The sequence below is a fragment of the Anomalospiza imberbis genome, chromosome 1, assembly GCF_031753505.1.
Source record: "Anomalospiza imberbis isolate Cuckoo-Finch-1a 21T00152 chromosome 1, ASM3175350v1, whole genome shotgun sequence".
Taxonomy (NCBI): domain Eukaryota; kingdom Metazoa; phylum Chordata; class Aves; order Passeriformes; family Viduidae; genus Anomalospiza; species Anomalospiza imberbis.
Genome location: NC_089681.1, coordinates 128,903,962 through 128,930,185, shown reverse-complemented (window position 1 = coordinate 128,930,185; position 26,224 = coordinate 128,903,962). Strand labels below are relative to the sequence as shown.

The 26,224-nt window shown below is 37.0% G+C and overlaps 1 protein-coding gene across 4 annotated transcripts; it reads right to left on the bottom strand.

Moving 5' to 3' along the window:
• Nucleotides 1-210: 210 nt before the first annotated feature.
• PEX1 (peroxisomal biogenesis factor 1) lies at nt 211-26,073 on the bottom strand. Of its 4 annotated transcripts, none has more exons than XM_068210994.1 (24): nt 25,911-26,073; nt 24,239-24,382; nt 22,280-22,363; nt 21,921-22,035; nt 21,059-21,831; nt 19,558-19,677; nt 17,248-17,371; nt 16,881-16,990; nt 15,565-15,665; nt 14,654-14,786; nt 13,887-13,983; nt 12,631-12,801; nt 11,207-11,259; nt 9,766-9,955; nt 9,405-9,574; nt 8,492-8,626; nt 7,846-7,910; nt 6,887-7,029; nt 6,706-6,809; nt 5,668-5,844; nt 3,875-4,105; nt 2,211-2,408; nt 1,738-1,868; nt 211-1,047 (listed from the first exon to the last, which is right to left on the bottom strand). In XM_068210994.1, exons 1-24 carry the CDS (start codon nt 26,025-26,027, stop codon nt 963-965), a joined length of 3,771 nt encoding a protein of 1,256 aa, XP_068067095.1. In that variant the 5' UTR covers nt 26,028-26,073; the 3' UTR covers nt 211-962. The 4 variants fall into 4 exon arrangements, with proteins under 4 accessions (XP_068067095.1, XP_068067077.1, XP_068067086.1 ...); XM_068210976.1 differs by having other exon boundaries at nt 11,207-11,361; nt 25,911-26,072; XM_068210985.1 differs by having other exon boundaries at nt 9,405-9,571; nt 11,207-11,361; nt 25,911-26,072.
• Nucleotides 26,074-26,224: the final 151 nt, after the last annotated feature.

The following is a 26,224-nucleotide window of genomic DNA, read 5'->3' as shown; positions in this document are numbered from 1 at the left end:
AGAATAAGTGAAAACTCCTATTGGTACCTGAGAAACTGCAGGAACTAATCAATAAATTAACTGGGCTGAAGTTTCAAATGCAAGTATTTGAATTAATGATAATATAGTATTTCCTTGGCTTAGAGATGAAGACTATTTTGAAGGGGAAGCAAAATGCTGTGAAAGGGCCAAACAGACTGATGGGAAACATCTCTAGTTTTCTTTCCTGTCTCCTCCTTGTGTTAAGACCTGGTTATCTATGTATCAGTTAAGGAACACAACTCTTTAACAATCTCCATGGAAGACAAGACTTGTGAATGATTTCAGATATAACATTAGAAAGCTTCCAAGCATCCAAAATGTTTTTAGCAGTCTCCAGGGGGAAAAAAAAAGTAGGGGTAAGAAGCTGCAGGTGTTGTGAAATGCAATTTGGTATTCTTCTGATTACAAACAGTGGCAGAACACAAGATGCAAGTATCTTGGTCTGGGTTTTCCTGCTATAGCTAGAAAAGTATATTCTAGAAATATTAGTCCAGTTGCCTGCTAATATACATATGAAGTACCACCCTCCTCTAAGCCCTCCAAAGGCCATTAGAGAATGGCTTTATAGAGTATTTTAAAAACATATTGCCCATGAATATTACAGTCTATTTGATCAGATTCTATTTGTTGTGAGGGAGTAAGCAGGGACAGGAAATCATTGTTGGATTGTGGCAAGTAAATTGATAAAAAACAAAATTTAAAAGTTTATATGATAAACAAGTGGACAGAACATAACCAATGTTCTCTCAAAAAGTTTAATATCAATCTAAAGGAGAACAATTTTCTTCAAAATAAAATGTGACAATTTTACAGCATATTAGTTTAAAAGAAACTTATCTCCAACTGCTGCATTAATAAATCTATATGAATATAAATAATCTGATTTAATCACATCTGTCATTTCAAGTTACAGTTTAACAATTACAAGCAAATACAAATTACTAAGCTAGAGTAATTTTTTGTCCTGGCCTGAATGTTGCACTAATCTGTACTTTCCTCTTCTTGGGATTCTGAAAATTATCATACCTGGAAACAAAAAAAAAAATACATTAGCAAATTCTTATGGAATGTGGTTTTTGTGTCTGCCTCTTCAGACGCATATTAATGCACCACAGAACTCCATATGTTTAAGCAAATGTTTATGCAAATGAAAAGTACCCATCTCCTCAGACCGAGGGACCTGGAGGAGTTATCACCCACACACCTAACTCTCTGCTCTGCTTCCTTTGAGAGCTCTCTGCCCTGCTTCCTTTGGGTTTTTCCCAGCTTTTTCGTCTTCATGTCTGAGGAGACATATTCTACTTTTCAGAATGTTTACACTTCTACAGATTATTGCCCAAACACAGCCGCTACAAAGATCACTACAGAGGGCCAAACTCCAGCAATTTGAAAATACAAGAAGCTACTACTAAATGGAAGCAGGAAAGACCTAGAACTTAAAGAGCCTCTTTGTACTGTTATAGCTCTTAACATAATATCAGGGGGTCCTGGTCTGTTATTTCTAGGTCCTACATGAATAAGACAATTCATTGGTAAAATAGTTTTCCTTTCCCACTATGTAACTTAGTATTTCTTAAAAAAACTGCTGTCAAAATCTATCACCTATCTGCTGCCAGTCCCCACATTTATTTAAAACTATTGTGTTTCTGATGTATAAGGAATGTGGTAAGACCACATCTCCACTGAATTCAAAATTACAAAAAAAAAAAAACTTACAGTTCAGTAAAATGCTTCCAGTCGTCCGGACTAATGGATGGTCTCATACCCTGAAGAGCAGTCATCAGATGAGACTGGGTAATAGTTATAGAGGTCTTGGGAAGAACTGACTGATTAAGGGTGCTGTCCTCCTTGAAAAGAGAGCCATGAACAGACAATAAAAAATTTCTACAGAAACACAATGCCATCGATATCATTAACTCTGGAACCTCCCCGCTACATGTACAGACAAATGTATTTAAAAAAACAGTCACAACTTTCCCCCCTCCATATTAATAAGTAACAGAAATAACTGTTGAATTACATGAATGCTAACATCTGGCTTATTTTCCTCAAATTAAGTATCACTTATCTTTGTTACTTTTGTTACACAGTATTTAATATTGTTGCAGAAATTATTTACTGGAATACCAGGAAGTGTGGAAAAACAGAGAAGTGTTAAGACTAAATAATAATTTTAAAAAGTGCCATACTCCATTCTTGCTTCTGTAATTGGCCTTGCTAGCATTGACTTCTGTCCTCAGGTGCTCTGCTTGCTGCTCCTGGTTCTCCAGGGAGCCTTCTTGAGAAGCTGTTCTAAGCATTGCAGGTTGTGAGGATGCAATATCTCTCTGAGTAAAGCTGGTGAAGTCATAAGTTATGGAGTTTGGACCGGACAAACACAAAGAGCTCTAAATTGATCACAAGAAGAAATACATTATCTCATTATGGATCCAAAGGAGCAATTCCATTATTAGGAATTAGCCAACAATTCAATATAAGCTTGCCTCCACTGGCAAAAAGAGTACTTTCTCTTTAAAATATATTACATATGTAATTTTTTGAACAGAAAGATTTAAGTTAATATGCCAAAATATTTGGGCAAAAGCCCAAATTTGAAAATGAAGTCTTTCATGTCTGGAAAATATGTAACTATTTTTGTACTGGCCCATCTAAAAAGGAATAAAAGTCTGCTAAGTCCATTGCTTTAATTACTTAGGAAAATCAGTGGTTCTGAAACCTGGATGAGTTTATGTAGTTAGCTTTGGAATTTAAATATTCATCACCTCCAAACTGAAAAGTAAGCACCTTTCCAATTCAACAATTTCAAAAGATCGAAGTCGTTGTAGAATCCTTGCTGAAGAATTTTCACAATCAGAGGAAAACTAAGTCTTTAAAGTTACATTAATTGAATACTATCACCCATAATGCAAGATAAAATATACTAAAGCACCTTAGCAGTCAGTAGTTACTTCTCTCATCTCAAAGTAAGTTATTTTTGGCTTTAAGAATCAATGCAAGACAGTTTTGAAAACAAGAGTCTAAGAACTTTGATTACTACTTGTAGTAGTTCTACAGTTCTACAACAGATTGAAATTAATTTTGAAAATAAGTTTCCCACAGATCACACACAAACTCTGAAATCGTGTGCTCACTGTAAGGAGCTTGGAGGCAGCATACCCTGTTCTGCTGACTTGCCAGCCAAAAGAGATCAGCTGATCACTGTGCAGGTGCTGGGCAGCCAACCCACACATTCCTACCTGCAAACTGGCCAGAGAACATGCTGCTTTATGTGCAACATGATGCAACATCAGGAATTCTGCTTAAAGACAATGATAGAAGGTTTAGTTCTGTTCTTTTTCACAATTCCATGGTCTGACAATTCTATTAATGCACATTTTACTGGGAACTGAAGAAGGTTCATTGATTCTTGAGACTGTAACTTAATTATTGAAAGCTGGGTTGTCACTCTTTAGTAATAAAACTAAGTTAAAGAAAAAACAACAAACCAACCAACCACCAAAAAGTCAAGAACTGTTTTAGTGTTTGGAAGAACTTCAGAAGGGAACAAGCCATTTGACCAGAGAGTAAAATCTATTATGAATGCAATTTGCTTAATTATAAGGTATTAAGCAGTATTTTATGATTTTGACTTTAAACTCCTGCAAGGTTGCAGACAAGTCCATATTGTAGTTTTTCAGATCACGTTCTTCCATGCCCTTCCTCATTGTGGACTACTAAGTATAATCTGAAGACAGTCTGAAGGTCAAAGCAGACATAATTGTATTTATAAACTAAGCCAGGCAAATGGTATGCTTTTTCCTGCTTCTTAACTAATAATATTTAGAAAATGCAAAACATTAAGTGAGTAATTTACCAGTTCTGAAGGAGTTCCATTCCCCAGCTCTGATTCATAAGAGCTTCCAAAATAAAGACGATACATGTTGGACCTTGGATCTTCAGGAAGCAAGTCAGACATATCTAAAGAAATAAGAGAGTGCTCTAGCCCTGCTTCTCCATCTGTTGCTGAATCATCTGAGCCACTGCTGTGGTTTAGCAAAACCATGGAAGAGAGACTGAAGTCACTGTCAGAACTAGATCCAAAATCCTGTAACAAAAACCAGAACATTGCAAGAGTTAACGCCTAACAAACTACACTTGGAAATACATGAAAAGATTTGATATACAGTGCAAATGAGAGTATGAATTTACATTTGACTCTAGTAGTAATCTGTCTTTCTCTAGGAGTATATTTCTAAATATTTTGCTAAGAAAATCTAATACCTTTAAGAACTTTCTGTCTTTATGCTAGAAAAATAGTTTCAGGAGGTAATTTTAAGGTTTTATTTCTTCTACTGCCTCACACTCTCAGTAACAAGAAGCACTGGGAAACTTCATGTATGTGTTGTGTTGTAGAACTGTACCACTTCTGTCTCAACTTTACCCGCCAAGTAAATTAGTACTTGGGTAAAATGCTCTAGGAGGCTGAAGTGAGTCTACTTTTATAGTGCCTAACTGCTGTACTCATTTTTAGTCTATAGCCAACACACTTTAGATGCTGATGTGGAAATCAGAATTGCTGCTTTAAACAGGTGTCTGCAAACCTCTCTGATGGTCTCTATCAGTCAAAAATTTCTGAGTGCACTCTTACCAAGCAAATGGATATTATTTATAAATTACACATGTACCACTGACGTTCTAATATTTTCCTCCTGTGCATCAATGGACTGCCTTGTGCTTTCTCTGGGGTGTGTGCACACCACTCTGGACACCACTGCTTGAGACAACAATGTCTTCCTATGATGGATAATCATGAGGTATCAACTACTTACTGATGCTACAAGTGAAGGGAGCGCTAGGGAAGACATGCTGGAGATCCCTCTCAATACTAAGAGTCACATCCTCAGAGCCCAATTCCTTGGTAACAGCTAGGGCAAAAAGAATTCAAGAGGGTCTCCTTCATTTTGCACCCCTGACCCTACCCTTCCGGTTGGCCACCGAGTAGTGGAAGCCATGGCCTGCTCCTTTCCAGCTAGAACCAGAGGAAGGCATTAAAAATGTGAAGAGAGGTGGCTGAACAGAGGCTAAAAGAGGAAGGATCTGCCAGTGAGTCACATGAGGGGTACAAACCAAGGGTGGAATCCTGCACGTTGGATGTTCAAGTACTGGCTGGTACCTGGAAGATGAGGCAGAGCCGGCCGTTTCAGGTATTGCCATCCTCTTGCCACTTCTCTCCTCAACTCAGTCAAACCCAATCTGCTGGAACAACTCCCCAAACCCCACCAATTTCTTGTTTCCTCCATCATCCAAAATGTGCCATCTCAAAACTGAATTTGCTATCTGCTCCTAAGAAATTCAGCGTGGGATCCTTCCTGTCAATCTGTTAATTGTTCCTCACAACAGTGATGAACACATTTGGGCTTACATATATCTATTTAACAGTAAGTACCTATCATTAAATGAGAACAACCTTGTGATTAAGAAGTATTTAAACCAATTCATTACATTATTCGTGTATTTTTCTGAAAACATTTTAATATGCTAATCCTCTGCTCAAAAATATATGAAAATATAATTTTGCTAAAAAACCACATTGATACAATTAACTCTTTCAAACATATCAACATAAAAATAAACAGGAGAGACTTCTTTTATATTAGTTTTATTTACCTGTGTTAAACCTAAATTTAAATTAGTATGGATTGCCTCTAATTGGGCATTGTATAATAAAGCTTTTAGATCAGCCCCTGTGAACTGTTCTGTTTTTGCTGCCACATCCTGAAAGTCCACATCATTTGCCAAGGACAGGGAATGACTGAGAGCTTTTAAGATTTCATAGCGTGAATTCTGGAAAAAAGGGGAAAAAAAAAGTCAGTAAAGCAACCTGTTCTTTTCCTTGTCCTGACTGATACTGCTCTAATACTAGAAAGATATTACCCTAACCATATGTAGTATACAGAGAATCTATTTCTCTAATATATCAAGTCAATATCTGGGATTTTATATATGAAATACATAAAAATATGAAGGTGAGCTCTGCTCCTCATATGTCCTTTTGTAAATAAAAGTATGATGAAAGTGAAATGCTTCTGTTTATCTGAATGATCTTACTCTAAACCAGAACTTTAAAATAGAAAAAAAAGGGAAAAAAAAAGAAAAAAAACGGAAAAAAAAATTAAAAAATGAAAAGAAAAGAAGAATGCACAGAATCATCATATGTGTTTCAGAATGAAAATATGTGGTGGTAATTATTAAATGTATGAACTAATCTGAAAATAAGTAATATTAATGTTTTCTCATAAAATGGGGAATCAGGGACACACATTGTACAATCTCTAAGGACTCGCTACGGTTTAAGCAACTGTCAAATCCACTGGATTCATACTTCAAAGAAAGGTGGAGAACATTATACACACTACACTGCATCCAGTTTCTTTCTGCAAATTAGTTCCCTGTTTTTTAAATCATCTAGATCCACAGGATGTGACTTGATCCAGAAGACTGTGGTAAACAACCTTTTCTTTCCTTAGTTTTATGTGAACACACTGACATTAAAATCACTGAATTTATCCTATTGTATAACTAGAGCTGGAAAATCAAGTCCACTTTTCCAAGTTTGAAATGCTACTACATATACAGAAAAGGAGAATAAAACCCATTAGTCTGATATCTTCCTTGCCTCTCGTGTGAAATTATTTGTCTCCTCACCTGATCAGGAGGTGGACAGTACAAGCATTTATCCAGTCGACCCGGCCTTAACAAAGCAGGGTCAATCAAATCCGGGCGACTGGTAGCAGCAAGCACATAAACTCCTTAGGAAAGTGCAGAAAAATGCCATTAGCATCTGCTAAACTTCTGCATAAAAAGGAGCACACAGGTGAACTGGTACCTTGCAGGCCTTCCACACCATCTAACTGAGTCAATAGCTGGTTAACCACTCGGTCGGTGACTCCTGTGTTGTCGTGACCTCGGCGAGGAGCAATAGAATCAAACTCATCAAAGAACACAATACAAGGCTTAGCTGCCTGAGCTCTAAAAGGGAAAAAAATGAGCAATACTTATTTTTCTGTTTAAGTTTCATTCACAGGTAGAATTGCTTAGAAATATTGAAGGTAAATGCTTTTTGCTTCAGAGAACAGTTGTATTTAATTAAATGACAGAATAGAAAACCTGCTTTCTGTAGAATTTAGGAGGTTCTGAAAGCTGGCTGCAATAGAATCACTGCTCATTTTTATGACATACTTAGCACTCACTTTATCATTTCTAAGTGCTCAACTGCCATATTAATACACATGAAAGCTCTAAAAGTCAATCACTGCAGATGAGTTCTTGTCTTACAGACAGCTAACAAAAAGACTGCCGACATGGTAAGTTGAGAAGCAAAGGCTATGTAGGATATGTTGGCATTAGGGAGCACTGAGGGCCAGTACGAGCAGATTTGTCAAAAAGAACTATTGGCATTGAGAACTTCAATACCAAGTTTAATATGACCCTAGGTATTGAGTGTGCATTACTACTTGGAGTACAGTCAACTGTCCTCTGGAACCATCTGAAATGAATTCAGGATGTGTTTTCCAAGATAGTTCTATGCTATGAACCAACACACAGTATCTGGAGAGAACTGGGAGTTCAGCTTCAAAAGCACATTCCTCATTGGAGCCAAAACAGGCAGTTCTTTAACAATGGTGGCCAGGTTGAACCTGCCAAGATACACCCATCTGATTCAGCACAACTGATTATTTCAGATGCTTTTATGATCTGATATTGTACCTCTCCTCAGACAACAAAATTATTTATTTGTGCTTCAACCAGTGAAATTTATTGATCACAAATCTTTACAAAACAAACCTGTTAAATATATCTCTAACTGCTTGTTCACTTGCTCCAATGTATTTGCTGAGCAGTTCTGGTCCCTAAAAAGATATAATCAGAAAACAATACTCACGACATGTTTATTAGTTTTAATGTATAATTCAACATCAGCATATATTTTGTGTACTAGACTGAATTTTCTTGCAACGAAGACAATGTTATCTCTGAACAGAAGAGCCAAAGGGTCTAGATAAACCAGAAGAAGTTTTCAAGCATTTCAACTTGTTTAAAAGTGATAATCTTCATTTTTGTACCACAACAGAACATGTGGTATATTATCTCAAGGCAAATGTTTACATTGTATTTTAAAAATGTTTAAAATACATTGCTCAATGTCATTGTCCAGTGGAATCAAAATTTGAGGTCTTTTTACAAAAAAATGAGAAACTAAGAACACCTAATTAACTTTTACAATTCTGCCTAATGAATAAATATACAAAAAAATCTCAGTAATAAAACTGTGAAGTTCCAGGAATCAGATATCCAGAGGGATACCCAGAAACTCACTTAGGTGTTAGTTTCTTACTGTAGTATTTTGCCCTCACAAGCACACAGTTTCAGGTATTATGTAAAGTTATTTCATTCAGTTAATAAAATGAATCAATTAAGTTTAAACTGTTACCTTGATGCTGATGAAATTCATTCCACTCTCTCTTGCAATCACTCCTGCCAAGAGTGTCTTTCCTGTTCCAGGCGCTCCGTACAGCAGAACTCCTGATCTCTGTCGAATGGGCAGGCTGGCAAATAATTCTGGATACTGGAAAAGAGTTTCAATGTGATATATTCTAAAATAAGCAAGTATTCTGTAATGTACTTTAACATCACTGACTAGTGATGATTTTTGTCTAAACAGAATGCATCTGATTTATTACATGCCCAGTATTACCCAACAGCTTATCTGGACTGCATTTAGTTTACCTGTGGCTGAACTAGGTTCCTAGGTTTAAGAGGTACCTAAATTACAAGCAAGTGGGATTTTCTACCAAGAGGAAACAGGCCAGAATAGGGATAGACTAGAGCTTTATATTCTCCATACCAATAGTTCTACATTCCTATTTTAATCACTGAATGATATGATCATATATACCATTCAGTCATTTATCTGAAGAGTCAATGCTCAATGGCTCATCTCAACATTCAAGTTTTAAGCGAGGCAGAAAAGCCAAAGTAAAATAAGGTGAAATTGATGGACTGGCACTCATCTGAAAGAAAATACTCCTCTAGCAAAAGCACTGCAGAAAACAGCTGGAAATGTTGCCTTTACAGAGCCTAATCACAAGCCCTGCAGGCAAGTATGGCAATACCAATATTGTAGAGCAACTTTGTAGTAAGGCTCAGCCATTGCCTTTTGTATTTGGAAGAGAGAAGGGGAAAGAGAAAGTGTTTCCCAGTAGCTGAAGACAGTTGAAGACTGGAAAGCTACAAAATCATGCCTGTCATCTTTCTATCCAACACTCTCCAAACCTTAAAAAATAATTCTTCCCTACTAACATTATGTACAAAATCCAAGTAACTAATTTAAAGGAACTTAGTACCTTTGCAGGTAACATGATGGTATCCCTGAGCATTTGCTTCACATCTTTTAAGCCACCAATCCTGTCCCAGCCAAGGTCTTTAGGTTTATGAAGGTTGACATTTCTCAGAGCTAATGGAGTAAAATCTTTTAGAGCGTTTTGAAAATCCACAGTTGACAGGTTCAAATCTGCTTAAAAAAAAAAAATCCTGAAAAAACCCCAATCAAACAGACTGCCAGTAACAAACTCCTTACAATATGTAACAATTAAAGAAACTTTAAACATAAAATATAAAACCTGGGGGTTTCTTTCTTGTATCAATCCACCAGGTCTGGACAACATAAGTAAGACTATGAATTACGACGTTTTGTTGTTGACATACCACCATTATCTGATGCATTCTGGTTAGAAGCACAGGTATGAATGGCACGATCCACCAGCATAGTAAAATCTCTAGCAACAAAACCTTCTGTTTCCTTTGCAATACACTGGAGGTCAAGATCAGAGAAGTCCTTTGGATCAAAATTCAGTTTCTTCTTTATTATGGAATACAGCACTTCATATCTTTGCTTCTGAAAAACAGAATTGTGCAGCAAGTGTGTATTGAGCTTACTATTTATATGGAGTTCAGGAATGCAAAGACTAAATAGGTATGACTTACTAAAATTTCCTTAAATATTTAAATAACACCAACCCTTTAAATAACGAAACCTAAGCAATATAAACAAATGCTAGTGCTTCAGGTGCACGTCAATAAATTCACCCATTTTGTAACTTTAAATATTCACCTCACAAGAGCTACTTTAAATTCAACATTAATAATGAAACATCCCTCCCTCACCAGGTTCTACTGTTTTACATCCATTTTTTATGTTTCACAGGAGAAAGAACACATTGCATTTTGTCAGCGTGAGCAAAGAATGTGTTTGAGATGCAATATATTGTGCTAGATAAAAACACTTCAAATAACTAGGTATCTTTTGAGATCTTGACTTTTCCAGTGACTCATCCTTAATTTGAGTATTAGTATTAAAAACAATAAAAGCAGACTTGCAGAAAGTGGGAAAAAGTTAAACCGCATCTAACACAGCATCCCCTCCTCAGTGGCTTTTAATAGCTAGCCTGTGACTGAAGACACACAGACAGGAACAACTCATGGTAAATACAAATGAATCATTAGGGGACAAGGGTTTCAAGTATCTGCTTTCTCCTGCATAAAAGTTAATACTGTTCATTCTTCTCTTTATCCGTTTTTTTTTTTCAACCTGGACTATATTCAAAAGTGGAGAAATAGTATTAATATGGAAACAAACCTAAAACTGTCCCATAAAATTAACATTTAATTTTAATAACATTTTTAATATGCATGTTCTAGGGACATACTTATTTCACTGAGCTGTGAAAAAAATACACATTTAATTTCATTTCTCTAACTTGATGACTTACATGTCTTACAAAGCTGCTGCTTCAGCATCCCCTTAGAGGTAACAAGGAGACATGCACATCTCACCTGTATTAGACAACCTGACTCATTTCATGTTGAACTGAAACGTCCTCTGAATACAACCTTCTCTTACCACTGAAGAGTGGGGCCGACTGGGAGTTTTCACGGGATTAGTCTTTCTTTCTTTAACTTTATAATGACAGATGGAAGTTCTGAGGTACATAAGTAAAATGAATGAACTTCTAAGAGTTCCAGATTTTTTTCTCACCTTCAGGTGTAACCTACTGTTTTTGCAGCTGTTCCAGCATCATATTTGAGGCTGCTGGGAAGGCAAACAACAACAGCAAACAACAGTTTAAACATTTTTATTTTAATTTACCTGATCTGGAGACCGGATACATTTGAAGCACTGAAATACATGAGTTCCTTGTGCTGAAACCAGGGAAGGATGAAGGGAATGTTCAGATTGACTTGTGGCAATTAATGCAATCAAACTCCCCATGGAAATAACTTCTTTCATCAGATCTTTCAAAACTAAACACAGAAGATATTGCTCCATTAATTGCAAAAGAACAAAAATAACCCTAACCTGGAGAGCAGCATTAGTGCACACAAAATATAACAGCTTTGTAACATATTATTTTTATTCCCATGTTTCCCATATTTTTTAAAATAATGAAAAACAAAGGTATAGTGAGTCTCTCTAGGACAGCACATTCCATTAAGAAAATTCCATCAGAAGTGCTTTTTAAAAGAGGATTTTGTAATGTCACCAATGGCATCTACTTTTGTGTGCTATTACTCCCTCCATGCAAACAAAAAAGAAAAAGTTGTAGGAAAAAAAACAGATCTTAAGCCTAGACAATAAGCACTCCAGGAGAAAGGTAATACACATAAGTAAAAAAAAAAATTAAGGATGCAAGGTAGATCATCAAGGAAAAAACCTTTAAAACCCTAAAGCTCTGTTGTATGCATTATACCTTTAAGTAAAAGTAATAAGAAAACCAAACAATTCTGCATGTAACTTAGCACATTTTATAGGAAGAAATTGCAGTAAGATTTTCTGAATTTCAAAAGTATTCCAGTAAAAATTACTCTAACTCCCTCAAACTGAGCTAAGAAATGGAAGGCTATGGCTTTATTAATCTTGGTTATTTAGATTTAATTTGCAACTTAGCATTGCCTAGACTTTCAGGAATAAAAGGGAACCATATACAGGATGTCAAACTACAATTGATCATCTTATTTTTAACAGTTGTGATTTGTTACCTTGTAAAACAAAACAGAAGTTCTACAATGTATACTAAGTAGGATGATGAAGAAGTTGGTACTCATCTAAAATAAGCTGGTTCTTAACATGAGTAAGTATCAAATTGATGCATCACTGTAATTATAAATAATAATTATGGAAAACAAAAAATCAATTATCAGAAATTATCAGTTAAAGGTTCATCTGCAGTTTGTAATCAATTGCAACATATTCAGCTGTATAAGTAATAAAAAAAAAAAAGAACAGAGAAGCCTCAAGCACTGGCAGTGGTACTGAAAACAGGCATTACCAGCAGCAGTGGTGGATGCCCATTGGCAAGGACTACTTCTAGATCCAGAGTGCATTATTTTGATTTAACTAGGGATCAACAAATGCCTACATACCATAATTTGTGAGTCTCTGCCTGAATATCACATGGTCCAGAGGCAATAATGATACAGACAGAATTGTTCAGGTAGGACAGTACAACTCAAGTGGTAAGAAATTCTATGTTGCATTATATTTCTATCCAGACAAAGGTAGAACAGTATTACCATAAGCAAGTCTATTGCTTTGAACAGTTTCAGGGCTGTTCTCATGCTCTGGTGTAGAAGGTACTCCGACAATGTGATCAAGATCATCCATCAGAAGAATGGATGGTTGTCTCCATGCTGCTTCTAAAAAAGCTTCTTCCACATGCTTCCTTATGTTTACTAATCTTTTTCCTAAAACAAAATACTATTAGAATGACACAAAATATCAGGAAAAAATCAGAGAGGCTACATCTTGCTCACAATGTTTTATTTTGTCTATTTTGACTTCACATCTATAAATCCAGACACCAAGATTAAACCAGAATCAGTAATCACTAAAGAGATTCAACACCTTAAATCAAAAAAGTACTAGAAGGTTCTACACATTCTAAAGTGAGATTAATCATCTTTTACTAACCACTATAGAAACCTAGAAGTCTAATTTCCAGACAGTTAAAACCAGAGAAATATCAGCAGCATTCCAAAATAGCTACTAAAGAATCCAGCAATTGGAAGATTTTTCCAGAGCAAAGGACCTAGCTCGCCATCAATCTTTCCCCTTTTCTCTGGTGCAAGGAGCTCCAGCTTAAGTAGAGATTTAAGAAAAAGAATGTAGTGAGGAAATATAAGGGCAATGTAAGAAAACAGTTGAATATTTTCTGCCCTTGTAACAGCAAGACTATTTAGAAAAGCCAGTGAAATGCAAAAGCAGAAAAATGCCTCCTTTGTGCTCTTCCGTCTTTGCGTAAAATAATTATTTTGAACTCACAAAGCCTAAGGAGTCATCTCGTCATCTCTAATCACAAGTGTAAGATGCCTATTGCCAAATACAACAGGTCAGTAAATATGCCACCATAAATCAGGTTTCAGTTGTTCATTTGATCCTTCTTTGGTGCCTGTGTTATCCTTTCACTGAGTACAGGTATCCTTTAACAAATGGTTTGTTAATAAAACACTTGTTTCAGCTAGCACAGCTGAAAAAACACCCAGTTCAATTTTTGCAACTTCTTCCTATTTTGTAACAATTAGAAATTAGCATGGCAGGCATGGTTTGAATTGGTGGTGGTATGTGGGGCATAAACTGATAGAAGTGTGAAATAAACTTACAGTAGCTGTATTTTCATCAGACTGCTGAAGATACTAATTGTGGGGCATCAAACATCTTTGTGAAAACAGCAAAAATGCTAGAAAAATTATTCAGACCAAGTACAGTAACTTCATAACTGTGCCTCTATTGTATAGCAAACATTCAATATTGAAAGAAACTACTGTCATACCTCTTAAAGCTTTACAATCAATTACTTCTACATGAGCATCCAGCCTAGTGAAAGCTTCTTTGCAGATGGCCTTTGCTAATGTTGACTTTCCACTTCCCTAAAAAAATAAATGTGAGCTAAAGTAAATTGACAGAGACAATATGTTTCTGTGTTTTTTCACAGTATGTACCATTCAACAAGCTGGGGAAGCTGTACACACACAGGGTTTATTCCTCAGTAAAAGTATATATCTACTCTGTCTCTGTATCATTTGGTAGAGCTCTAAGTGAAACAAAGAAATTCAGAGTGGATACATCCAGTACAGTGTTCTGATTCCAGAGTTCAGTGTTAAGACATCTGCTAGGTTCAGTGACATATGGTATTAAATGGATCATTGTAAGAGGCAACAGCAAAATAATAGTATCAACTCCACTGCCATTTTATGTTAGAACACAAGAGAAAATATATGCTTATTTTCTTTCAAATACTTCAAGGACAAGAGATGCTAATCATAATATAAAGTAGATTAATTACCTATTGAAATTTCATTGGTAGCAATCTTCAAAACATACGTGTGCATATATACATACAAATATACATACACAGACATGTGTATGTGTGTGAGATGATGTTTTACTGAATTATCTCTGTTCAGTTAACTGCTCTCTTTCTCAGCCTGTTCTTTATTCTTCGGAATGTGCATAGTATCAAAGAAAACTAATGTCAACCAGTTTGTAACCATGGAAAACAATGTGCAAGGGTTTGCAGGTGAAAGCAGAAGTGAGTACCTTTCCTCCTGTGAGAAGCACCCCTCCACTTCGCAGTCCTACAGCATTAGCAGCCAGCTTTTGAGATAAAGGACGCCCCAGAAGACTGTGGCTTATGTGTTCAAATAAAGATGTTCCTAATTTGTCCACTCCTCTGTAGGGGAAAGGAAACATTAAATGGCCTAGGTAGCACCAGTGCACACTCTGTAGGCAGTAAAAGCTTGCACTGTGGGGGAGTTAGACTGTATTCTCAGTTGCTTTTCCCAGCACTGACAGCACACTATCACAACACTCCAAGCCTCTCATGTCTCCTCTGCCCCATCTCTTCACATTTGCTACACAGTACTGCTGTTTTCCCTTGTACTTATGACCACAGCACTCTGCATTTCTCTCTTCAGCTGATGATTGTGACAAAACTTTTAGGAACTACTGTTCTTTGAGATGCTTACTATTAAATGTAATACTACTGGGCGACATGCATTGGCAGACTGCAACTTATACATTTTATTTGAACACCCCAGCTAAAACCACCCCACTGTCCCTTGCTGCTATGTAGAAGTCTGTTCATACTACTTAGAACAGCAAAAACTGCTGAACATCAGTGTTTCTTCTAAAGCTCAGTTCTGAGTTTCCATGCAGAGGCAGCCTCAGTTCTGAGACCTTCCTTCCTACTGGCAGACATGCCGAAATTTTCAGTATGTGACTACCTTCAGACACATGAAGTTTTCTATTCAGTGCAGTAAGACCATTCAAGGACAAAATTAACCATCTGCATAAACTAGGATAAAGTCTGAACCTGACACAAGCCAAAAGATGCACAGTTTTGCTTAGATCTGGCATAGTTTCCAAAAGGCTGCATTTCCACCAATGCTATTTTTCTCTAATTCTCATTCCCATTCCCTCCCATGTTTTTTTCTATGAAAATGTCTCACCCTAAATCGCTCAGTTTGTGGTTTGGAAGGTTCTTGTCTCCATCAGGCATAGGTAGCTGGCTGTCATCATCAGCTTTTCTACTTAGAGGATGTAAAAGAACCTACAACAAAGGAGAGTCAGGACTTCAGCTGAAATATAACTACAGAAGGAGGCTATGGAGTGACCAGCCATTTCTGGACTTGTGCAAAGACAACACTGCATGTATACTTTGCTGTGCTTGAAAGAAAGGTCCATTGGTGAAATGGAAGAGATACAACTACTTTCAAAATGCAATCTAGCACTGACGGTAATTTAATAATGTAAGATTAGATTTTGGGCCAACTGCTGTTTATAACAGACTGTGCAGCCCACTGTCTCTTCCCCTACCTGTAGCTCTCCCCCTGGCCTTCTGGCAGGAGAGCTCATGAGGCAGAATAGTGAAACTGATCAGAAATCTGACTGGGTGAAAAGCAACTTGACAAAACACCTGGCATGAATTTTTCCATCTTGTTCACCAGGGAGCTAGTATGGAAAGCTTGGCAGGCAAACTGGGTTGCAGAGGTTCACAGGTAAGAACAGGTTAGTAGGAGATGTTGACACAGCTATTAAGAAAGGCATTTTGCTCTTTCATCTTCATTCCAGTCACCTGAACAATTTCTAGAAGCCTTCTTATACTTTAGTACTAGTAAAATAAAGTTCATTTTATTATTTTTTAACAGCAATTCTAAATTTTGCACTTAAGTTCTATTCTGAACAGCCAAAAAACACCTTTAATTCTCCACTAAAATTCACTGTATGTTTAAAAATGAAGAAAACATCATCCCACTCCTATAACCATAACCCTGAAGCAATGGGCAGTGGATGAACTGGAATTACTAATGGAAGCAGTAATTCTCATATTAAATAGAAATATTTATTCTCCTAAGAAACGAAATATGGAAGAAACAGAAGGCACACAAAGTATATCAGAGAAAAGGCAGGGTGAGTGTGGTAGGTAGCTACCAAGGGACAGAACAACTAAGTATAAGGATGGTACATATACAAATAAGTGTAAGGCTGTTCAAACTTGGACAGTACTGACTCTCCTCTCTTCTGATTTTTCTGAGAGTTTGATGTGCAAACTCTATGACACTCAGTGACAAGCACGGCATGCCTAGAATTTCAGCAAGTCCTCAAGCTACAAAACAACACAAAGGATGCAGATATAACTTTATGAATAAACTGGTGTTATTTACCTTAAAAGGGAAACTGAAATATATTATATACAAAATGCAATATATTTTTAACAAGTATAACAATTTAAATTACTTGATACCTGATACTATGTGATATTTACTTGTATATTTGTCTTTTGCAGCAAACTGGGACTTAGTATAAAAATATTCTCAGACTTATTTTCTTCAATGTGCACAGGATGCGCTGCACTAAGGACAAACTCCTCCATTCCTGTAAAAACACAATGAACAACTATTAAAACTCCAAATAAATTCAGCTTTTGTTCCTCACTAGATGAAACAGATTAGAATATTGCTACAGTATAATCCAAAATGAAAGGCTAAAACAGGTTAATCATTATTAAGGGGTAACTCAAGTTTACACTTTCAGTGTGAAGAGCCATCAGTTATGTTAAAAGGTGTATACTGAAATTAACTGGCATACTGACTAATTAAATTCCATAGTAGACAGGACAGTATTATCCTTGCCTTCTTTAACAGACAGATGTACACACTCTGTGCTTGTCATTATCCATGGGTGATCATCAGTAGTGGAATCCTGCAGCCAAGAACTGAATGCACACTTAACATCATCTTCATGTATATCTTTATGCTAAATAGGAAAAAGGAAGAAGGTAAATAAAACAAAACCAGGTGTTCGTAAGTAAACATGTTTTCTTCCGATGCACAGGCATTTTAGCATATCTTTATGCTAAATAGGAAAAAGGAAGAAGGTAAATAAAACAAAACCAAGTGTTCGTAAGTAAACATGTTTTCTTCCGATGCATAGGCATTTGTTTCTCTTATGGCAGCAGAGACATGGAAGAAGATATAAGAATTTTATTCATTTAGAAAACAGCATTTTGCCAACAAACACCATTTCTATCAAAAGCTCTAGGGAAAATATCTGTGCAGCCCCTGCTATGGCCACAGCTGAGTATTAGACCACCTCTAAAGATTTTTTTTTCCCTCAGAACACTGATATGAGGGCGACAAAAAGCTTCTATTTTTATTTTACTTATCTGCCTTCCCAGATCCAAGGGCACTGCTCAGACCCTGGATTTGAAGATATGCATTGATATTAACCTGAGACTTATCTCAGGTGCTCACTACACCCCTCTCTTCTTGCATACCCTTTCCCTACAAAAAGAACCCTGGGCTTATCCAGTTCAGGGGCATCACCAACAACCTTCAACAGGCAGGCAGAGACCAAACAACTCATCCCATATCATCCAGATAACTGGAATAAGAAAAGAAATTGAGTCCAGATCCCGTATCTCTTGGCTAAGATCCTAATCACAGATGCATAATTCCCATGTAGAAAAGGGGGAATCAATGAAAGTTACTGTAACAATTCTTTCTGCATTTGTCTGTTTTTTTTCCAAGAAGTAAAAAAACCTTTAACTGAATTAGAAAGGAAAAGGAGAAATCTGTCTTTAAAATATACAAGAGCACACATAACTATTTCTTTGTTACAATTTTACCAGATTAATGCCACACTATCACAGAATTTTCTGAGTTGGAAGGGATCCACAAGGATAATAATAATAATCCTTTTATCTCCAATATAAAAAAATAATGCAGTTCTTCTGTAGGTAAGAAACCAAGTTAAAATACTGGGGATGAAGAACAAACCTGCCTAAGCCTTGCTATGATGGCAAGTGCTGCATTTAAAGCTTTGAGAGGAAGCTAACATGGGAAATAATCAGGCCTGTGTCATACAAGTTATGAAGAAATCCATAATTCCAGAGATACATCAGATGGACTGTGAGAACTGGTACTAAGTATGTTCCTACTGTCACAGATGCTCACTCAGAATATGTCTCCCTTATAGGAAATCAGAGGGATTCAATGATATAACTTTAAAAATAAGTATTAACCATGAGGAAAAGAAGAAAGAAAGCAAAAGACTAAACAGCACACACAAATTATGATACTTTCACTACAATTGCATGGGCATTGCAGTGTTGGAAAAATTTAGGCATGCCTTCTCCTGGAAGGGTTAAACTGGATATTTACTGCTTAACTCTATGACTCTTTTTCTTTTGTGTTTCTTTTATAGGCTTAAATGCATACACTTAATATTTGCTAGGTTTGAACCTATATTAACATACTTCAAATGAAGATCTGATGCAAAACTATTATAGACTATTGTTGCTATTTTGACATTGATTTTTTATACTTGAGACCTAACTTAACAAAAAATGTGTATTTTCCTGACAAGTACCATGTCTCCTTCATGTCAACATCCTTTTTAATAAGAAAGACATCAGAAATTCTCAAAATTTGAGAATAATGGAAAACTCTATGATTTTAAATGTAATATGAGTTGAAAGTGCTATATCCTTTAAAAACTTCAGGAAAACAACAAGTTAAAATTCAGAAGTTAAATTTTCTCCATCCTCTGTGATATCTACCAGTTCCTTTAAATAGGAAATTGTTACAATTAGCAGTGTAACTATCTGGAGTTATCTACCAGAGGCAAATTTACCCAAAATTTAATGGCTTGATGTTTACAGTACATTAATCAAAACACAAATACTAGATAAGCTCTATTTAAGTAGATCATAGCAATCTATTAACTTAAATTTACATAGTTGAAAGAAAAACCAAGAAATTATATCCAAAAAAATGCTTTGGAATTATTTCTATAGACAACTGCCAGATCATCACCTATCAAACTAAAACAAATAAAGACAATGTCCTCCTTCCAGCCCCCCTTTGCCCCCAGTTTGACCAAAGCAACATTATCAGTTTTCCAATACATGAACAAGTATGTGACCAGTAATATCAACTCACTAAGTTCTGTCTGGGTTGCAGTGTAAGAGATACAGGAATTTTAGGAATAGATTCAACTGACTTAATTCGGACCGTTGAATGTATTTCGATATGTAGTTTTTTTCTCAGACCATCTGCAATCTGAAATATTTAAAATAAAAGCAAAACAAAAAGAAGCATTAGAAAGTAAATTAGTTATAATATTGCATATATAATACTACATCAATTTCTTCATCAGTAATGGAACCTCAAGAGAATTAAGAAGGAATTTATAACATTGACAGTGATATCCAAATCTTACTCTTACATGCAGACTTCTAGTTACCTTTTATCCTATTTGTGAAAGTACTCAGTACAGCTGACCTTCTACTAAATTAATAAACCCAAAAGTTCAAAAAAGAAGTAGAATAAATTCTTAGAACATTGCAAGAATGCTCTTAGTATAGGAGAAAAGCAAGAATTTAATTTCATTTGCTGATTAAAATTAATTTTACATGGGTCGGTAAATATACACAGACCATTACAGAGACCAAAACTAAGCACACCCGCAGCAGAGAGACAGAAAATGCATTCTCCCTAAATCATACTAGTCAATTTGCCCTTTTAAGGAAACTTCTTTTTAATCTGTGTTATTTTAAAACTTACACCAATCTGAAAACGTCATAAGTATTTCTTAACTGTGAGAGACTTTATGATTGCTGGCATTTGGAAAATTGTTACGTCTGTCAAAGATTTCACGGCAAAGGCCACTGCAGGCTCTTGTTCTCATTCTTAACACAGCAGTGAGTGAATGGTGAGAATTATATGATGTCAAAATAGTCAAACGGTGATTTGGAGGACATTTTGGTTTTGTTGATCCCACATGTGCTTCCAGGAAAGAAAGGACATAATCAGGCAGCATTTCTAACAGAACAAGCTGAAACATCAGTATTTCCATACTCGGACTTGTGCCACCTGGCAAAATGGCATATGAAAACTAGAACAGTTTAAATTAAACAAGCTGGTTATTGAATATTAATCTTCAAGATGTATTTTAAAGACTGCATAAAAGGACTCACAAACATTATGCAGCACTAGGATATGCCATCCCATTATTTTACAGTTTGAAACCCCTAGGTCAAGGCACATTTCAAAGAATTAACTGATGAAGAGTCTTATAATGCAGTACTGAATGTATGTAAATAGGTACTTTCACGTTCTTGTTAATATAATGGTTACCCACAGATTGTGAAGAAAGCATATCTTCCCTTCAAAAACACTGAAGCATTTTCCTCATTTGATGTAAATATGCTAAGTGTGCAGAAATCCAGAGTACACTGTACATCTTGGAGGATTATGGTAAATCATATAGTCCAGAATGAGTACAAAGCATAGCTCTAGCAAAAGCATTTGTTTCTAGTAAACTCAAGAGATTAACAAAAAGTCTACAGCCCAAAACCGCACGTTAAGTAGCCAGTTCACAACTATCCAGTAGAAAATATTATAAAATAAAAAGACAAAAATATGGTGTGTTCAAACTGACCCAAACTCTTCCAACATGCAGGGCTCCTCCATCATGGCCATACTCTATGACACTCTTTAGGTCTTCAAATCCATTCCAAACGATTTGAACAACAGATCCCTCATTGGATGCTTGACCACTATTAGAATTAGAAGGGTTTTTGTCTTGTGTACTAGTCAAATGATTTTGCATTTCAAGTGGCAGATTTTGTTTTGCTTCTTGATGGCGCTGTCTTGGGGAAAGCAGCTTGTTAATTTTCCCGTAAGATACTACAGGATTTGGATCCAAATCAATATATTCTAAATTCCATGGAAAAACGTGAACAGCATTGCATTTCAGAAATTCATGAGTGGTGGATACATTCTGTACACTGGGAGGCTGGGACTGACATACTCTAAAAATGGAATCCATGTGAATTAAGTTCAGCAGCTTGTCTTTGAAGGTGCTCATTTCATCGTTATCACACCAAGTCTTTTGTTTCTGCTCAGATGTATTAGAGAAAATGTTCCCTATGAAATTCCATATATTTGGGAGAACATTTGAACCAAACGCCATGTTTGCATCGGTCTTACTCTGTTCAAGGACTCCAGGCTTTAAGTAAGGTTGTTTGGCGAAAGGATCCTTTAATGTTTCTTTTTGTTCCATGTTATTTTTCACAAAATTTTTGAGCAAGATGTCACTTTCTGTGGCAGGTGTGCTGGTGATATTCTCCTCGGGTCCATGTGTTTTGGGACATATCAGAAGCTCTGTGCATGGCTCTAATCTCCCATATGGGGCTGCTGGCACAAGTGTACCTAAGTATGAGCAAAAGATGCCAATGAATGCATCTACCCCTGCAAAGCAGCTCACTGGAGGTGCCCCGAGAGCCTTGAGCGCTGCTTACCGATTCTGATGTAAACATGGGTGTGCTGCTCAACCCAGACAGGAAAGATGGCTCTTGGAAACACCACTCGAATCTGGTCAAGAAGATGTCTTTCAAGGGAGGAAGCATGCAGTTCCTGGGGAAATGTGACACCATTATAAATTAAATACTGCATACCTTTTTAACATTGGTTTGAAGAAAAAAAAAAAGTATGTCTCTTTCTAATACACCATTTGAAATATAAAATACAACTAAACTTGACCACATTTAGTATTTTCTTAGAGGCTGAAAGGAATAGGGCATTGTGCAAAAAACTGCTTGAGTCAAAATCTCTGTCATCTCAAAGACAAAAACATGAACAATGGAAGGGGTTATATTACCAGAATTTCCCAATCATCTGCTGTGAGTGGTTCCACTTCTACTTGCTGACAGGAGGACACATGGGAACAGGGCTCAAGAAAAACCTGGCAAAAGTAACACCAAAACATTTAACTCCTTATTTTTTATATAAAATCTCCATCTCTATTTCAACTAAAAAACTGACATCTCCTTCATCATATGTTTTCACTACTTGGAACACACACCATCCTAATGACACTAGGTAATTCATAAGCAGATGAATGCTCAGTGGATGGGAAATGGATCCCATTAGGCTCAGGGATGTCAATAAGCAGTGAATATTAAAAGCATCAGGAATTTATCAGGTGATAACAAATAATCCATTTTTAATAGACCTTGATCACATAACCACCTTTCCATTTCTTAATCTTTATTTTTAAATCCCCAGGATTTTAGAAAGTTGAAAAATTAATTCACTTGGGCATAAATTTAGAACAAGCTGAAAAATAAGGAAAAAAATACAATAGAAAAGCAAGCCCAGCTCCTTAATGAATGACTTCATAGGAAGCAGCCCCACCTCCACAGAACAGTTTTAATATTCTGTGAATCAGGAGGAATGGTAAAAGCTGTTATGGCTTAGGTCTTTCAGAATGCATTAAATACAGACTTCAAAAGTCAGTATTTGCCAAAAAAAAAAAACCACAAAAAAAAAACCCCAAACCAATTTGCAAACAACATCTTGCAATTAATTTTCAAAGAAGTGACACTATTTTTTTTCCTGAGGTAAAACTAGTTACCTGTCCTCTGAGAGAATTACGTTAGGTCACCTTTTACAAAAGTAACAATCAGTTTTGAAATCCTCTATGTCCTTAGTTTGAAGCAATAATTGAGAGGAATATCTTTTCCCCAGCACAGCAAAAAGAAGATCATATAGCAAAAATGCAACTCCTGAATCCAAAATGATGGTTAAACTAATTAATCATGTATTTATTCAATTGTACAGATGATTATTCCCAGCAACACCTTGGTGAGGTTTTCTTAGGTTTCCTTTGTCAATGCTTTCCTGTTGAAGGCTATTAGTTGCTAGAACTAAAAAGGGTAGATGCCTGGCTGCTCAACTACTCAACTGGAAATTTCTGCAAACAGACACATAATTTCTAGAGAAAGTATGTTTAAAAAGTAAACAAAGTAAGACAATGCACTGCTTTGAGTCACACTCTTTGATATCTTCTATGATGTTGAACAAAATTTTGTATATAAGAAAATAGGCAAATATGAATATACTACACAATGACACTGTGTAAAGCAGTATTTTTTTTATTTTTGCTTGTTTAAATGTCTACCTATTAATAGGAAAAAAAATCCTTTTATTTTGAGATTTTAGTGGTCCCCTGAGAGAAAACTCCGTCTGCCTCCCGAGCATCTCTAAATTCTGCTCAATGAGTCATTCATGAGAAGTTTAACAGTGTTCAAGAGCAAGAGGTGAATGTACAAGGAGTAGATAGATAGATGGATAGATGGATAAATATTCATAAGAGATGAATATAAATATTCAAAGAGAAAAGGACATATGGTGAAGGAGTGAAAAAAGGGATGAAAATTTAAACCCCAATTAAGTTAAACAAGAATATGCAGAAAGTCAATAACTACTTTAAAACAACAGGAACGCCAAACTAAATATTCCCATTCCAAATTTTTCAATTGCTTAAAAGTATATTTTCTTAAAATTAATGTCACTGAAAATAGTTGTTTCAGCCCTGCAAAGACCTGCCCAGAAGCCTATCCTAACATTGTTTAGGCAATTGTTAATGATTTAATGAGCAAATATTTTCATGTTCAAGATGTTTAATGATAGTTAACTTTTCTCATGAGCAGAGGTAAATGAAGAAACTGTCTAAATACACTAAATAAGGTCACAGCTAACTCATGCATTATTACCTTTTCACTTATCTTCCCATATACTCTTCATTTAAATAGAAAACAAAGGTAGCATTTCAAACCTGTTCTCCATCTGTGATGCCAAGTTTCTCTGCCAAATGTCTGTTAATCTCTGCAATATTTTCACCCTGGTGACCTCGATGCCTGGTTTCCATCCAGCTCAAAAATACCGGCTGATGACCACAGGATACTTTCACAGTTTGGCCCTATGAGTTTCAAAGAAAGAAAATAAATTGATGTAAAACCAACCAAGTGAGATGACTATTAGACAACCTAAACCATTTTCGACTAGAGAGATCAAAGGAATTAAAGCTATTATCTGGATTTTACACCTTGTTTGCACAACTGTCAACAAAGAAGTGAGTACTGGTTTCAATTCTTAAACAGCTTTCTATTTTTATGGACTATTTTTAAGTAAGAAAATTCATTCTTTTTTCTTCCTTCTGCATGATCAAAAAATACTTTACAGAAATGTGTAACTGCACATTTGCATTTCCCAAATGAGGGAAATAAATAAACACAGACATTGATTTCACAAAAATTATAACATTTACATGGTCTCCAAGAGTGCTTCTGTGACACATTTAGAATAAGCCAAAAATCACATTAACTAGACCAAAATGATTTTATCAATCTGTTTCAGAACTGCCCAGGTATTTTGATGTCAAACTCAAGATCTTATCTAATATCTTCTGTAATTAGATTCAGTTTTTGATTCCATTTATCCCCTTTTAAACATTTTTATTCATGAGATGTATTTAAGACGCTATTTCTATCAAGTTTTCTGAGATTCTATCTTTTCATTTAGCAGCTCAGGTTAAACAAAAGCAGGAGTCCACCTTAACAAACAGTGCACAGGATGACACTACAAGACCTCAAAGCAACTGCACTCCTTTCTCCTCTCTCGACAGCAGATCAGTAAAACACTCAGAAACTGCAGCTGAAATGAAGCTCACATTTACTACTGCAATTCCTTCCAATTCCACCAACCTCCCTCTACTACTCCAAAGGTGAAGGAGCAGGTTTTTACACGCCTATGTTGTTTTCCTGTTGTGAAATGCCCTTTTTGGCCTTGAGAACAGGAGGTTACCCATGCCGAGGGAGGCCTGCTCGGCCCAGGGGGGCTGTCCCAGCACTCCTGAGCTTTGCTCGAATCCTTCTCGGCTCATTCTTGCCATTTTCCACCCTGTTCGGCTGGCACTCAGTTCTGCGTTCATGGCACAAGAGGCACACAGTGTCTCTGCTCCCGTTTCCACGGGTGAAATGTTATTTATAAAGTAAGGTGCATTCCCTATAGCTGAACCCGCATCTTCAGCGGGGCTCTGCATGACGGGAGTGCTTTTCTATGGTAACATATTTTATTTGTGTACACCAAGAATGAGGATTCTGCATGCATTTGTCACCTCTTCTCCTACCTGTATTAACAGTTTACATATTATTCGCTTAATGCTAGCAGGTTACGGGGAAAATTGGTATGAAATAGGGAGTGATGATAGAGACGCAGATGCCCACAGTGCCAGACCACACTGGGAAAAAAAATTCCCGGGTTTTATTAGGAATGGATGACGATACTGGGCCACGAAGGAGGCGAGGAAAGGAGGGGTTCCCCGACGTCTCCCTGTGAGGGGTCCCGGCTGCGGGGAGGAGGGCTCTGTATCGCCACGGTAACAGGATGCGGGGGGCGCTCACGTAATCCTCCCTGCGCGCGGGCCCCGAGCGGCGCCGCCCCGGTACCTGCTGCAGGCGGAGGAGCGAGGCCAGCGCGGGCGGCAGGTGCAGGAAGCAGTCGCGGGTCCCGCTCAGGACGACGGTGGCGGTGGCGGCTCCACCGGGGTCGCCACAGCCCCACATGGCCGCTGCCGGCCGGCCCGGCGCGCCCGCTCTGCCCGTGCGCGGGCCCGCCTGCGGCGCGGGCGCGGGGGGAATGCTCCCCGCCGGCCCCGGGGCAGTGGTACAGCCCACTGCCGGCCAATGCGGGCGCGGCGTCTCCCCGCTGCCCGCCTCTGACTGGCTCCTTCGCGCGGACCGCGGCTCCTCCTCCCCGCCGC

Bases quoted from the DNA above. Each gene is read 5' to 3' on its own strand.
- PEX1 (XM_068210976.1), bottom strand. From the start codon at position 26,027: ATGTGGGGCTGTGGCGACCCCGGTGGAGCCGCCACCGCCACCGTCGTC. The intron at 19,678-21,058 runs GTCAGTTTGAAC...TAAATATTTCAG, and splicing joins TGCATGTTGGAAGAGTTTGG to ATTGCAGATGGTCTGAGAAA. The intron at 9,575-9,765 runs GTATGTCAACAA...TTTTTTTTTAAG, and splicing joins GAATGCATCAGATAATGGTG to CAGATTTGAACCTGTCAACT.